The sequence below is a fragment of the Ursus arctos genome, unplaced genomic scaffold (genome assembly GCF_023065955.2).
Source record: "Ursus arctos isolate Adak ecotype North America unplaced genomic scaffold, UrsArc2.0 scaffold_19, whole genome shotgun sequence".
Classification (NCBI taxonomy): Eukaryota; Metazoa; Chordata; class Mammalia; order Carnivora; family Ursidae; genus Ursus; species Ursus arctos.
The window spans coordinates 44,593,295-44,609,546 of record NW_026622863.1 but is presented as its reverse complement, the minus strand read 5'-3'; the positions used below and the strand labels follow the sequence as shown (position 1 = coordinate 44,609,546).

General features: G+C 46.7%; 1 protein-coding gene across 1 annotated transcript; it reads right to left on the bottom strand.

Annotated features, from left to right (window-relative positions):
* Nucleotides 1-2,896: 2,896 nt before the first annotated feature.
* LEUTX (leucine twenty homeobox) lies at nt 2,897-7,341 on the bottom strand. The gene is made up of 3 exons (XM_044378092.3): nt 7,335-7,341; nt 4,050-4,201; nt 2,897-3,295 (listed from the first exon to the last, which is right to left on the bottom strand). Exons 1-3 carry the CDS (start codon nt 7,339-7,341, stop codon nt 2,897-2,899), a joined length of 558 nt encoding a protein of 185 aa, XP_044234027.2.
* Between the last annotated feature and the right edge of the window lie 8,911 nt (nt 7,342-16,252).

The following is a 16,252-nucleotide window of genomic DNA, read 5'->3' as shown; positions in this document are numbered from 1 at the left end:
TAAATCATCTAAATGTCATTTTTAGAGTGTAGACCTTTTACTTGCGTTGTTACTTCTTTGATTATTGGTGTATCCAGATTTTCCACTTTTTCATAGGCCAGTTATCGTCATGAATACTTCCACGGAGAAACCCCATTTTCATTTTATTTATTTGTGTTTGTTTACTTTTTTCTTTCTTTTTTTTTTTTTTTTTTTGTATAAAATACCTTCTGCTCGGTTGATGCCCCCAAGGTCCAGCCCTCGACCTGATTGGACATCAAGGGTAGGGGGTGGGTCTTAGGCCCTGAGTGACACTGCTGGAAACGCCGCAGGAAACTCGGATGGAACGTCCTCAGGCAAAGCGGGTTGCGGTGGCTCCACTCACGTCCACTAGTGTTGACCGACCAGTTCGTGGACTCGGGAAGCAGCGGTCCCTGTGCCCCGGGGGAGAAGTGCTGCCCACCCGCAGGAGAAGGAGTAGAGGACCGCACCATCACGGAGCACCATCTTGCGTGTGATGTGCGAATGGTGCCCCCTAGAGCTCAAATGTGGGTGGTGCCCCTGGAGTTAGGCAATGAGGCGACCGCCCGGGAGGCGCCTAGGTCTTGGGTACACCCATGGTCCCAAACTCTCAGGACATTGTTTGGTGCCCTTCAGGGTAACACCACCCAGTCAGGGTCCCACCATCAGGACCCCTGCTTGGCCGCGGTGTAAGACGCAGCTTCCAGTTCGTCCAAGGACACCTCTGCCACACCCCCTAACGATTTTACCTGCTCTTTGTAAAAAGACTTCGGGTTTCCAGGGAGGGGTTGAGTCAAGAGACCTTTTGTCAGGTTTCGTCTTGATCTGTCTGCCTAATCATTGTCTGCGGCAATTGCAAAGCAGGTTTCTCATTATAATCTTTGGCTCTACGCTTTTAAAAGTTCTCCAAATGAAGGTAAATAGAACACACTTGTTTGGGCTCTTTAATGTCGGGAGGCCGGTAGGGGGGTTCTTTTGGCCTGCCCAACCTTTGGTAGTACTCTATTAAAAACCTTTGAGGCCCATCAATGTTCCTTTTATTCATCCCCTTTCTTTTTTCTTTTTTTAAGATTTTATTTATTTGAGAGACAGAGCACAAGCAGGGGGAGCAGCAGAGGGAGAGGAAGAAGCAGACTCCCCACTGAGCAAGGAACCCCATGTGGGGCTCAATCCCAGGACCCTGGGATCACGACCTGAGCCAAAGTCAGACGCTTAACCGACTGAGCCATCCAGGCGCCCCTCATCCCATTTCTTAATAACCACCTAGCCTGCAAGGGTGCGGGTGTTCATGTCATGGACCAGGGCCGGTGGGGATGGCGTGGAAGTGTCAGCTCCTCTTCCAGGGGTTGTTGGCTTGCAAGCTCCTCGGGAGTTTGCCAGGTATAATTTAAAACTGGCCACCGCACAGAAAGAGCAAGGAGAGACGAAAGAGGCAGACTACTCCAGCTTGGTAAGTGAAAGGTTTAATAAACGAGCGAATTCACATTAGGATTGGGGAAAGGCAAGTGGAATGCACGTTCCAGGGACAAGGGAGGGGCTAAGGAGCCTCTGATTGCGGTCCCGCTCGTGGGTTGACCAGCCGTCACATCCTTTCTGTGACCTCCTCCAGCAGGAGCTCGGCTCAGTGGCATGGACTCCAGGCTGCTCCATCGGCTGGGATTAGCGTAGGCAAGCGCTGGGTGAGTCCTCAGTGGCAAAAATTGTAGGTATCCCACTTGGGTCCTCATGGTGAAAGCTGCTGGAGTCTCCTTTTCTCCTCAAGTGGGGGTGGGGAGGGGTGCATCACAGCCCAGCGGATCCCTCTTGGCAGCAAACTCTGTAGCACTGGGGGATGAGGTCACACAGGTAAAATGCCTCCTATGCTTTTCTCCGAGGCCTTGGGTTTCATGCTCCCCTGGGTTGCTGCGGCTTCTTGTACTCCAGAACTCTTCTCTGAGCTGTTTTCACCAGTAAGTAGTTGTTAAATCATTGTTTTTGTGGAGATACAAGTGCTGGGACCTCTTAGTCCACCATCTTGCTGATGTCACTCTAACTTTTTTTAAGAGTGGAAAATGGTCCATGGGGTAGAGATGCAGGGGAGCTTGGTCCGCGTGGTACTGACTGTAGTCGGGGTGCTTTCAGGGAGCTAGCTCAACTGGGACAAGCTGGCACCCAAGGAAAACTAGCTGGTTTCTGCTATCATTCCTTTTTTTTTTTTTTTTAAGATTTATTTGACAGAGAGAGACAGCCAGCGAGAGAGGGAACACAAGCAGGGGGAGTGGGAGAGGAAGAAGCAGGCTCCCAGCGCTCCCAGTGGAGCAGGGACCCCGATGCAGGGCTCGATCCCAGGACCCTGGGATCACACCCTGAGCCGAAGGCAAATACTTAATGACTGAGCCACCCAGGCGCCCCTCTGCTACCATTCTAAAGGCCCCTGTGACTGTCCTTGACACTGAAATTTGGTTGAGAGGGTACTACTCAGAGGATAGAAATTACAGGCAATGGTGAAAGGTAAAGAGACGTCTTTTTTTTTTAAGATTTTATTTATCTTTTTTTTCTAAGATTTTATTTATTTGAGACAGAGCATGAGCGGGGGAGAGAGAGAGGGAAAAGCAGACTCCCCACTGAGCAGGGAGTCCGATGCAGGACTCGATCCCAGGACCCTGAGATCATGACCCGAGCTGAAGGCAGCTGCTTAACCAACTTGAGCCACCCAGGTGCCCCGGGTAGAGAGATTTCTTTCTTCTCACAGAATTAGATGAATTGCTGGGCTTTAATCCATTTAGACTCAAGTTGACCCATTAAACGCGTTTGGAAAGACCTCTTAAGTTGGTCAAGATTTGGATCACAGAACATCTGTCCTGGCACATACCAGTTGTTCAATCAATAAATAAGTGGGCGTGTCAGCCATACCACTTCAGCTGCGGCACGTGGGGGAGAGGTATTGATCTAGACTGCTGGGGTCATCATCCCCAGGTAAGGCATATAGTTGTATCAACTGACCCATGTCATAGGGACTGGAGGCCCAAGGAGGGTCAAAGTCCCCCAGACATATCTCTTGGAGAACAGGAGGCTGAGAATCCCAAGGTGAACCCCATCTGGAGGGACCAGGTTGGTCATTCTTGGAAGACCGAGGGAGTTCATGATCAGAGGCATCCGAAATGCTGGGACTCGCGCAATGGGTGTTTGTCGAAGTTACACACAAGGAGGGCTCCTCCTCACCTGGAATGGTCGGGTTTGGTGATTCTTGTGATGAATTTGATCGCTTTGATTGCTGCTCTTTCTTCCTTTTGACGCGCTGGTTCTTAAACCAAGTCTGGGGAGAGAGGAGGTGAGAAGGTTAATAAAGGGGGGTGGGTCTAAAGGGGAATCCTCATGTTCCCCAGGAATTAGGCTCTTTGGGCACGAGAAGGCTAGTCTCGCATCCCTTCAGTTATCTGAACAAGGGAGGTTCCTTCTGTCCTCTGCTGTCCTGAGTTCTAGAAGGCAAAGGGAGGGTAAGGTCAAGCCATTGGGTGGAATAGGACAGAGCATTCAAATGCCAGATCAGAAGCGGGTAAGGCTTCTGTCTTGCTGCTTCTGTCTTGATGGATGCTAGGCATTTTCAGAGAGAATTCTGAAGATTGAGCATATGGAGTAGGAATCTAGCTTGGGTGCATTCAGGATTCCTCCAGGGGTCCTCATGCCCCCAAATGCTCTGTGGGAACTTAGTTGCGAGGCATCTGAATGACTGTGAATGTCCTGATTAAGGAGAACCTAGAAATACATGGGAACAGACCCCAAGGGGATTATCTGGGATCCATCCCCAAAAGGTCCCCTGTAGCATTGTGGTTCTGGAGTCAGCAAGGTCTGGGTTCAAATTCTAGCTCTTATGTTCACGATCCTTGGAGGAGTCTCTGCGAACCTTAGCGTTCCTCAGTAAAATGGATGGTCATAAGAATAAAAATACAGAACATCCATCCAGACACACAGCAGTCGCTCAATAAATGGGAATTGCCTGCTGTGTGAATTGCCAGTGTGTGTGACGCTCTGGTTAGGTGTGCTGTCTAGAGACATCTCCTGGGATGTACCTTTATTACTGACTCATCCAGATGAGTAATTGAGATAAGGTCCTCCATGGTCGCCCAATCTGGGTACATGGTCTCTTCCAACACACGTTTCAGAGCCTGGAGCTGTTCCTCACTGAAGTGTGTGCGGCCCCGGCGAGCATACCTTGGATTTTCTGCAAAAGGAAGAGACGAAAGGCTTTCGTAAAACACACACATACACACACACACTCCAAGGTAAACTTCTGACCTGAGCCTGACCTGGGAGCTAAGAGCTTGGTCTAAAAAGATGACTTACGGAACCCACTCATCACCATCCTGCCGGGGTTGCTCTGCAGCCCTGAAATGCAGTTTCCGCCACTAGAAAATGGTTTAAGCCTGGTTGAAGGGCAAGTAACCGTCCATTTGTTCTAGAGGTATATACTGGAAACTCATAGCCTAGAAAAATGAACCAGACTAGTGGGAGAGAAGGTATCTGTCCTCACTGGGATAACATAGTGACATGACAGCGACATTGGATTCATTTGAGGGCATACGATTCAGAGAGTGTTTGGGTGTTTGAGACCCTGTAATCAGCCATAGGCTCGGGCGCACTGCTCTCTACGCTGGTCGGTGTGTGAGATCCTGACGCTATTGATTTGGCCACTTAGTAATGAGGCCAGTTAGGGAAGCAGGCGTGAAGCTTAGTGACCTGAGAAAGGATGTTGATTATCCCGTTTATTAGCTTTGTCGCTCTGGGAATACCGTGACACTTATATTCTTTGCCTCTTTTTTCTTTTCTTTATTTTTTAAGATTTTATTTATTTATTTGACAGAGAGACAGCCAGCGAGAGAGGGAACACAAGCAGGGGGAGTGGGAGAGGAAGAAACAGGCTTCCTGCTGAGCAGGAAGCCCGATGCGGGGCTCGATCCCAGGACTCTGGGATCACACCCTGAGCCGAAGGCAGACGCTTAACCACCGAGCCACCCAGGGGCCCCTTTCCCTCTTTTTTCTACCAGTAAAATGGTCCCATATAATTCACTCGCTTTGGGGAAGATATGAGTATCCAGAAAGCAAGTCTGTTAATTACAGGCTTGGTGCATAATAGGTACAGAGTGGGAGTTTTTTACTATTGTTTAAAATATAAATGTAAAACCACGTCATCTAGCAATATTTGATCCATTTTCTATGGGACATTCTATTTATGGAGGAGGCCCTTATTCTTCATACAAAGGCAGACACACAAAAAAGCTGGCATGCTGCTAACCACCCCACTGTGAAGACAAGAGGTCAGTCAGAGATTTCTCGCAGCTTTTCATCCTCTATTTGAACACAAAGAGGGGAGGGAAATTATAAGACCTTGGAGGAAGTCTTCAAACACAAGGGAGTCACAGAGACAGACAAAGCAAGAGAAAAGACGGAGGAGGAGGAGGAGATGCAAATTAACGAACAGAAACATTTTTCTTAAGAAAAGGAATAGAAGTCGAGGCGCCTGGGTGGCACAGTGGTTGAGCATCTGCCTTCGGCTCGGGGCGTGATCCCGGCGTTATGGGATCGAGCCCCGCATCAGGCTCCTCCGCTGGGAGCCTGCTTCTTCCTCTCCCACTCCCCCTGCTTGTGTTCCCTCTCTCGCTGGCTGTCTCTATCTCTGTCAAATAAATAAATAAAATCTTTAAAAAAAAAAAAAAGGTTCTGCTTTTGGCTCAGGTCATGATCCCAGGGTCCTGAGATTGAGCCCCACATTGGGCTCCCTGCTCGGCAGAGAGTCTGCTTCTCCCTCTGCCTCTGCTGTTCCCCCTGCTTGTACTCTCTGTCTCTGTCAAATAAGTAAATAAAATATTTTTTAAAAAAATAAAATTAAAATAAAGTCTTAAAGAGGTACCTGGGTGGCCCAGTCAGTTGAGCACCCAACTCTTGGTTTTGGCTCAGGTCATGATCTCAGGGTCGTGAGATCGAAGCCTGTGTCAGACTCCGTGCTCAATGTGGAGTCTGCTTGGGATTCTTTCTCCCTCTCCCTCTGCCCCTCCCCGTTCACATGGGTGCTCTCTCGCTCACGCTCTCTCTCTCTCAAATAAATAAGGAAAATCAAAAAAAAAAAGAAAGAAGAAAGAAAGAAAGACACTTCTAAACTAGCCTTTCAAAATAAATAATAAAAGGAAAATATTGATAAATATCAAACATCAATATTTAAACTATTTTGACAATAAAAGTCATAAGTAAATTGAAAAATACAGACCACAGATGAGAGAACATATTTGCAACAAATAAGAGAAATTATTAGTGTCTAAAATACAACAAAAATGTTCTCCTGAGCCTCAAGAAAAAATTACTAGAAAATAGAAAAGGATGCGTGGAGAATTCACACAAGAGAAAAGCAGAATGGACTTTGAAGTAGAGCAAGGAGGGGCGCCTGGGTGTCTCAGTCGGTTGAGCATCTGATTCTTGATTTGGCTCGGTCATGATTGCGGGATTGGTCGTAGAATTAAGCCCCAAGTTATGCTCCTGCTGAGTCTGAAGCCTGCTTAGGATTCTCTCTCTCCTCCCTCTGCCCCTCCCAGTGCATTCTCTCTCTCTCTCTCTCTCTCAAAAAAAAAAAAAAAAAAAGAAAGAAAAATAGTGCAAGGAGTCTCAATTTCACTAACTAATTTTAAAAAATGGAAAATGGATCAAACATCAAGTACTATTTTATACTCACCGTTGGAGACAAGACAATGGGCCCAAAATGGAGTGGCTCGTGCTAATCCCCACATCACCATACTGAGACTTAACGGTTTCTGCTCTCCCAAGAGTGGAAAATTAAACCAATCAGGAATTGCTTGATCGCCACTAGTTAGGGAACTGCCTGATAGACCCTGCCATCCCCCACAGGAAACCAGCCTTGCTATAACCAATCCACTTGTTTGTCTGGTATAATTTCCTTTTTCCTCACTCCCTTCTGCCCAGAAAAATCTTTCCTTTAGTACAGTTCCCCAGAGGTCCTTTCTACGGGCTAGATTGGATGCTGCCCGATTCACGAATCATCAAATACAGCCAGTAAGATCTTAACAATTTACTCAGTTGAATTTCCTTATTTAACACCACCAAACGGCTGACATTTGAAAGTCTGACAGGACCCAGTGTTAAAAAGGACTTGGAAAAACAAAATCTCACAGTAATGGTGGAGTCCAGTTACAAAGTGTTTTCCAGTGCTCCCTGTTGGTATAACCCAGTGGTTTCCCAACTGGCCCCTTGGTGTTGGCAAGAGCGTACCAACAAAGCTTCACCCGCTTACCTCTGCTTGTTCGCCACCCTCTAGCATACAAGCATGCATTGCCTTTGCCCTGGCTTACCTGCCATATTATCCTCTTGAAGTGCAATGACTCCTTCTGCTGTTGTGTTTTCCGAGCTCCTGAATTTCGTTTATGTATCTGCTGGATTTAGGGGCCTCTCATTTAAGCAAAATTTTGATGCAATCAGGTCCCTGCCCAATCCCTCCCTAACGTCACACCCTCTAATAATCCATTCAATACGTGCACATTAAGAACCTATCCTTTGCATGGACTGGCTGGGTCCTGGGATAAAGCGGTGAACCCAGGCTTCATCTCTGACCTCAGATGGTGGAGGAAAACAAACAGAAGTCAAGCAAACAGAAAATGGATAAAATGTCCAACACTTTCACTCAAGACAAAAGAGTAAACACAACAGGGTGCTGGGAGAAAGAGTAACTTGGTAAGACGAGTGAATCCAGAAGGCGAAGGACGGGCTCCTGGTGAGACCTGCAGAGCAGGGGGAGAGGGGACGGGGAGCAGGGGAAAGCCCCTCCCCATCCCCCTAACAGGCTGTTCCCAAATGGGGCAGGAGCAAGCAAGAGGGATGGTCTTGGCAGAGCCTAAATCATAGACATCCTCGTAAATTCTGTTAAGGAGTTTGCATTTGGGACAGTTGAAAACCCAAGGAGAGTTCTGAGCAAAGGAACTCAACATATAAATTGCCTTTTTTTTTAAATCATGCCTCCTTCTTGCCTCTCAGCTTCCCATTCCCTGTCCCTCTGTTCTGCATTTTCTCCACCTCTCAGGTGACATATCTGCTCACTTATTTATTCCTCCCCATGGTGATCTTCTCCGAGACAAGTCTTGTTCCTAAGAGGGGTCTCACTGGGTGGACGACTTGGCTCTAGTTCCGGGTCATCCTCCTTGGACGTCCCACACCCAGTGTGGCCCCAGCTTCTCTGCAGTGGAGCTGAGACTCTGGCCTTGGCCCGTCTTACCTGCCTCCCACTCCACCCTCATCCCCCATCCCAGCACGCTCATCCGCCTGCCTTGGAGAGGTCTTAAAAGACCCAAAGAACACTGGCTCTGGAAACATTGTTGGTAGCCCAAGGCCAAAACGACTGAAGTGCCTCTCTGTGTCTCATACAAGAAGAAAATTCAGGGAAACTTTTGAAGTGATCAATAATAGAAACACCTCTCCAAAAATCTGTTCAAAGGGGTAAAAGCAGGCCTCGAATTTTCCATGTAAACTTTAGAATCAAGGGGCTCCTGGGTGGCTCACTCTGTTGGGCTGAGTCTTCGGCTCAGGTTATGATCCCAGGGTCCTGGGATCGAGCTCCGCATCGGGCTCCCTGCTCAGTGGGAAGCCTGCTTCTCCCTCTCCCGCTCCCCCTGCTTGTGTTCCCTCTCTCGCTGTATGTCTCTCTCTCTGTCAAGTAAATAAAGTCTTTTTTTAAAAAAAGTATGAATGTCAAAATATCAGAGGATTTTGAAGGTATTCATGTTTTAAAAAAAAATCCCTCTTCACTTTTTCAGTTAACGGTAATTTGGGTGATCACTCTGCCAACATCTCGTTCTGGTGAATGGGAAATCAAGATTTAGAAAAATAGAACTCATCTCACCTTTTGAAAGTGCTGGCACCCTAGGCAGGGAAGCAGAAAATAAATAAACAAACAAGCCAATAAATAGTTTCTCATTATTTTTTTTAAAGATTTTATTTATTCATTTGACAGAGATAGAGACAGCCAGCGAGAGAGGGAACACAAGCAGGGGGAGTGGGAGAGGAAGAAGCAGGCTCCCAGCGGAGGAGCCCGATGTGGGGCTCGATCCCATAATGCCGGGATCACGCCCTGAGCCGAAGGCAGACGCTTAACGACTGAGCCACCCAGGCGCCCCAAATAGTTTCTCATTATGATATGTACTGATATGATGAATGCCATCAACGGCGGCACTGGTTAGAGGAAGCTCGTGAGATTCGTGACCCAAGCAAGACAGCTCTGAGGTGTCTTTTTTACTAAAGATAAGGAACAGTGTTCTAAGCAAACTCAAAGGCTCAGAGACACAAAAAAACGTTTTGACGTCTGAGGGGCGGACAGAAGGGCGCTGTAGCCTGGAAGGGGGGGACAGTGGGAGGAGATGACGAGGAAGAGACAGACCAAGGCCAGATCACAATGAAGGAGCTTGGACTTTATGCTGAGTGAAATAGAACACCATTTAAGGGGCCTCCGGAGATAAGAAGACACCCACTCCACTCTTTTCCCATGCGGTAGTTGAGAAATGAGAGACAAGGTAACTTCAACTTGAGAGGGCTACATGGGGTGCCAGGCGTTCACCTCCAGGGTCAGCTGGAACTGGAGAGAGTTCGGAGTTTATTTCCCTCTCTCGGGATGTCCTCTTTCTGTTCTACCTGCTTTGAGCATCGGGTCTCCTGGCCCCGTTCACCACCTTGTCATAAAACCCTTCTCTGACCCCCGGACCTGGTCAGGACCTCTGCTTTATGCTGCCGGCATTCCTGTCCTTTATTGTTGCCTTCCTGGGTTTATTTGTATGGGTTCTGATCATGCTTCTCCCTGAGAAGGAGGGCTCCTTCTCTCACCAGTGATCCTCCATGGACCCGGTCCATGGCAGTTGCTCATTCTGAGGGTTTAGGAAGCATGAGAAAAATTCTGGACTCCTTCTGCAGAAAAGTGTGGCTGTGGTTGACTGCTACTACTGCAAGAGTTCGAACATAACTAGAACTTTCGATTAAAGCTAACCCTTGAGGGGCGCCTGGGTGGCACAGCGGTTGGGCATCTGCCTTCAGCTCGGGGCGTGATCCTGGCGATCTGGGATTGAGCCCCACATCGGGCTCTTCTGCTATGAGCCTGCTTCTTCCTCTCCCACTCCCCCTGCTTGTGTTCCCTCTCTCACTGGCTGTCTCTATCTCTGTCGAATAAATAAATAAAATCTTTTAAAAAAAATAAAATAAAGCTGACCCTTGAATTACACGGGTTTGAACTGTACGGGTCCACTTCTTTTTAATAGCACAGTATTTTCCTTTTGACTTTCTTCAACACCCTCTCTTTTCACTAGCTTACTTTTTTTAATTTTTTTTTAAGATTTTATTTTTAATCTCCACACCCAACGTGGGACTCAAACCTACAACCCCGAGATCAAGAGTTGCACGCTCCACGGACTGAGCCAGCCAGGCGCCCCTAGCTTATTTTATTGTAAAAATATGGTATATAGTACAAAAAACATACAAAACATGTTAATCAACTTTTTAGGTTATCTAGAAGGCTTTTGGTCAACAGTAGGCCATTAGTAGTTACGTTTTTTGAGAGTCAAAAGCTCTATGTAGATTTTTTACCATGCCAGGGGTCGACACCCCTAACCCCTGTGTTGTGCAAAGGTCCACTCTTTTTAGTGCTTATTGCAGTATTATGAGCTTGTTTCTAAGTTGGTGAATTGTGGGGGCGCCTGGGTGGCTCAGTCGGTTGAACATCTGCCTTCAGCTCAGGTCATGATCTCAGGGTCCTGGGACTGAGTCCCGCATCGGGCTCCCTGCTCAGCGGGAAGTCTGCTTCTCCCTTTCCTTCTGTGCTCTCTCCCTCTCACTGTCCCTCCAGTAAATAAATAAAACCTCAGAAAACAAAATTAAATATGTGTGCTACAAACATTTTCTCCCAGTCTGTGGCTGGTCTTCTCATCTCTTGAGACTTTGTAGGTTTCTTTTTATTTTTTTAAGATTTTATTTATTTATTCGACAGAGATAGAGACAGCCAGCGAGAGAGGGAACACAAGCAGGGGGAGTGGGAGAGGAAGAAGCAGGCTCATAGCGGAAGAGCCTGATGTGGGGCTCGATCCCAGAACGCCGGGATCACGCCCTGAGCCGAAGGCAGACGCTTAACCGCTGTACCACCCAGGCGCCCCTCTTTTTTTTTTTTTTTTAACCCAGATAATGAAAGATCTTTTGTTTAAGATTTTATTTATTTATTTATTTGACAGAGACAGAGAGAGCACGAGCAGGGGGAGCGGCAGAGGCAGAGGGAGAAGCAGACTCCCAATGAGCAGGGAGCCCGATGTGGGGCTCGATCCCAGGAGTCCAGGACCACGACCTGAGCTGAAGGCAGATGTTTAACTAAAGAGCCACCCAGGTGCCCTGAAGAAATCTTTTACAGCCAGCGGTTCTTTAACTTGAGTGTGCATGAGAACCACTGGGAGGGCTTGTAAAAACACAGCTGGGTCCCACCTCCAGAGTTTAATTCCGTGGGTATGGGCTGGGGTTCACAAATAAGCATTTTCGGAAGTTCCCAAGTGTACTGATGCTGTTGGTCTGGGGACTGCACTTTGAGAACCACTGTCCTAGCAATCCCAGGGTCACCTTTTCATAGAGACTGAGACCTCTTGGTGACTTCTTGGATGAACTGTGAAGCTTTAGGCTAACTCCCTATCTATTATAAATGTTACCAACATTAAGTTTTAATGGTAGTTTTCTTTTAAAGAGCCTTTTAAATTTAGGACATACTGGGGCGCCTGGGTGGCTCAGTAGGCTAAGCGTCTGCCCTTGGCTCAGGTCATGATCCCAGGGTCCGGGGACTGAGCCGCGCATCGGGCTCCTTGCTCAGCGGGGGAGACTGCTTCTCCCTCTCCCTCTGTCTGCTGCTTCCCTGGCTTGTGCTTGCCCTCTCCCCACCCCCACCCTCGCTCTCTCGCTGTCTTGGTGTCTCGCTCTCTCTGATAAATAAATAAATAAATAAATAAATAAATAAATAAATAAAATTTTTTAAAAAACTGCTATGAAGACCTGTTTTTGGACAACTGGGGAGATTTAAATGTGGGCTGTATATTGGTCACTTATTCTTCAGCAGGGACAGAGCAGAACGGCTATGGGTCCTGTGGAAGGTACCGCGATGGGAGCTTAGCTCCTGCCAATGGGAGGGGATCCGGTTAACACCTCCGGCTAAAGTTGGATCCCCGAGAGGGATACACCCTAGGGGAAGAAGTGCACCACTCAGCTCTCGAAGCAATCAGAGACTGAATCAGATCAGCTCAGACACTGTTTGAATTAAAGGAATGTGTCCCCCACCATTCTCATTGCAGGAGAAGTTAATCCACTCCAAAGATAACACCGTTTCAAGCTTTAGATTTGCCTGCAGTTCTGTGGCAAGAGTTAACATTCTTGGGCATTGACTTTGTGCTTAGCACGGTGCTAAGGTGCTTTCGTATAGTATCTCCTTTAATCTTCACGGAAACCCTGTGATGCAGGACAGACGTTTTGAGTAACTGGTTTCTACCCCTGGGCTAATCAAGTGTTAGAATCAGGCTTTGAATCCAGCCAATTCCAGTCCAAAATTTCCTGTCTTAATCGCAACATTATTAATTGTTATCAGCCTCTCCCCTGAGCTGGAGGCTCGTCTATCTTGACTTCTGATCTCATCTTGACTATCTCAAGGGATCACCGTATCTCCCAAATCAAAATCCTGATGTCTTGTTTCCAAACTTACACCCTCCAGTGTTTCCCATCTTAGTGACTGGCGACATTATCCATCCAGGGCAAACAAGTCAGAAAACCAATCCCCTTCCATCCATCCAAGTTAGGTTTTCTTTCTAAACATCCCTTGGGCATGGCCACTTTCCCATTTCTGTCAAACCCTAGGCCCACTCATCAACATCTCCCAGTCGCACAGCTGTGGTCGCCAAGACTCAGTGCCCTGCCCCTCACACCCCATTCTCCAGGATGTAGCAAGATGTAGCCTTCCAGATGCATATCGAAGCATGTCACACTCCCTTGTCACACATCAGTGGTTTCCCACTGCTCTCAGGTAAAGATCAAACCCTTGGCCATAGCATTTGGCTTTGCATGAGTCCCCAGCATACTTGTCTATCTTCCATTCCTGGAGGGAAAAACATCAAAGTCTTTGTCTTCACACATGAAACCACCACAGTAACTAATGAATATGGGAAGGTACTTCAAGGCTGTGCAAATGTCCTGTCTCTCCTCAAAGTTCCTCCCCCTGATTTTGGCATCCATCAGTGCATCTTGCCTGGGGTGGTTATCACTGTGCTGTTCCTTTTTCTATTTTTAAATTGGCTACGCCCCCAACGTGGGGCTTGAACTCCTGATCCCAAGATCAAGAGTCACATGCTCTACCAACTGAGCCAGCCAGGTGCCCCTAAAGTGTATTTTTCTTTTTTCTTTTCTTTTTTTTTTTAAGATTTTATTTATTTATTTGACAGAGAAAGAGACAGACAGCGAGAGAGGGAACACAAGCAGGGGGAGTGAGAGAGGAAGAAGCAGGCTCCCAGTGGAGGAGCCTGACGTGGGGCTCAATCCCAGAACGCTGGGATCACGCCCTGAGCCTAAGGCAGATACTTAACGACTGAGCCACCCAGGCACCCCTAAAATTTTTAGTTTTATGCTGTTTCTGGAGTGTATATCACCTGAATGTAGACTGCAATAACTTAAGTATGTACACTAAAAACCCCAAAGCAACCACTAAAATAACAAAATGAAGATTTTTTTAAAATATTCTATTTTTAAGTAATCTCTACACCCAACATGGGGCTCAAACTTACAACCCCAAGATCAAGAATCGCATGCTCTACCAACTGAGCCAGCCAGGCATCCCCCCAAATGATTTTTATCTCATCAGCCAACAAAGATAAAATGAAATCATAAAAGTACTTGATTAATCTAAAAGAAGAAAAAGAAGAGAATAAAGAACAAATGGGACAAATAAACAACAAATAGCCATATGATAGACTTAACCATCTCAATAATCACATTAAATACAAATTGTCTAAACTCTAATTGAGGGACGGCTGGGTGACTCAGTCGGTTAAGCATCTGCCTTTGGCTCAGCAGAGAGCCTGCTTCTCCCTCTCCCTCTGCCTGCTGCTCCCCCTGCTGTGCTCTCTCTCTGTCAAATAAATAAATAAAATCTTTAATAAAGGGGGCGCCTGGGTGGCTCAGTCGTTAAGCGTCTGCCTTCGGCTCAGGGCGTGATCCCGGTGTTATGGGATCGAGCCCCACATCAGGCTCCTCCGCTGGGAGTCTGCTTCCTCCTCTCCCACTCCCCCTGCTTGTGTTCCCTCTCTCGCTGTCTCTCTATGTCAGATAAATAAATAAAATCTTTTTTTAAAAAATCTTTAATAAAAAAATAAGTAAATAAACTCTAATTGAAAGGCAGAGGTTATATTGGGTAAAAAAAAAAAAAAAAAAGGCAAGACCCAACTATATGATACTTCTAAGCAACACACTTTATCTTTTTTCTTTATTCAATCCATCCCATTTTTTCATGCATTTAGAAAATAAGTAATAGGGGCACCTGGGTGGCTCAGTCAGTTAAGTGTCCGACTCTTGATTTAGGCTCAGGTCATGATCTCGGGGTTGTGAGATCAAGCCCCACATCAGGTCCCGTGCGCTTAGCAGGGAGTCAGAGCCGGCTTGAGATTCTCTCCCTCTCTTGCCCCTCCCCTTGCTTGTGTGCTCTCTCTCTAAAATAAATCAATCTTAATAAATAAATATTTCCCATCTGCTAGTAACCACAGGCAACCAGTCACTTCAATATATCATAACACGAGTCACCATTTTTCCTGCTCTGATAACAATTTCTTCACTACTTTTTTCCACATAGGTCACTCTTTGGTATTCCTGGTACCAATTTCTGGAGCAGTTACCTATGGCCGCAATAATGTTGCATGACAAGCTTCGGCAAACACTGTGGCAGAACACAACATTTATTTAGCCTCTGAGCCTAAGGGTCTGCGGGTAGTCACGTGGAGACGGACTGATCTTGAGTGCCTTGTCTGAGGCCACTTGCCCCAGCTCCATATTGTCTTCTGCCCCCCAACAAGCAGTCCAGAGTTGTTCTCACAGTGCTAGCACGAGTCTGAGACAGGAGAAGCATGAAATGCCTCGCGAGTTCTGGTCTCAAAACCGACACACCATCCTTTCTGCCCCATCGCATTGGTCAGAGCAAATGGTAAGGTCAGCTCAGATTCCAGGGGTGGAGAAAAAGAACCCTACTTCTTGACGAGAGTGTTACGAGACCCTCCAGACCAGGTTCTTGAGTCTCAGTGTCATGGAAATGAACAGTGAACGCGAGAGAAAGAAAACAGGTGAAGTTTATTAGAAATCGCTTGCGGAGGGGCCCCTGGGTGGCTCCAGCGGTTGCGTCGCCAGCTCTTGGTTTCGGCTGGGGTCATGATCTCTGGGTCCTTGGATGGAGCCCTGGACTGGCTCCATGGTGAGCATGGAGTCTGCTCCAGGATTCTCTCTCTCTCTCTCTCTTTCTGTCTCCCCCTGCCCCTCCCCCTCCAGCTCGTTTGCACGTTCTCTCTCTAAAATAAATATTAAAAAAAAAAAAGAATAGTAATGACTATGTAACTATCAAGAAAATGAACCGGCAGGATGCCTGGCTGGCGGGGCGGGTGAAGCACGTGACTCTTGATCTCCATGTCCCTGAGTTAGAGCCCCATACTGGGCTGAGTTTACTTAAAAAAAATTTTTTTTAATTTTTCAGAAAATGAACTATCTATAACCAATGAAACAATTAAAAACATGGGTGAATCTCATAAAAATAATGTTGTGTGAAAGAAACCAGATGCAAGAATATATAAAGTTGAAAACAGTAAGCAAAACTAAAATACAGGAATGCACCCCGAGTAGTAAAACAAAAAGCAGAGAGAGGAAACCGTTACCGTAAATACCAGGATAGTGGTTACCTCCGGGCAGGAAGGAGAGGACAGTGGAGCAGTGGGAAGCTTCGGGAATACCGGAAATCAGTTTCCATTGGTAGTTACATGGATGTTGGCTTTCTGATAAATCATTCAGCTGTATATTTCCTATACTTTTCTGCATATGTCATACTGCACAAATAAGATTTAGGAAAAAAGGTCCAAGAGGGGCCAAAGAAATTTTAAAGATAACAAGAAGGGAGTGTGATATAAAGCTTTAGTAGTTAAGAGGATTGTTGTGAGGAAGATAGACAAATGAACAAATGGAAAATAATAAG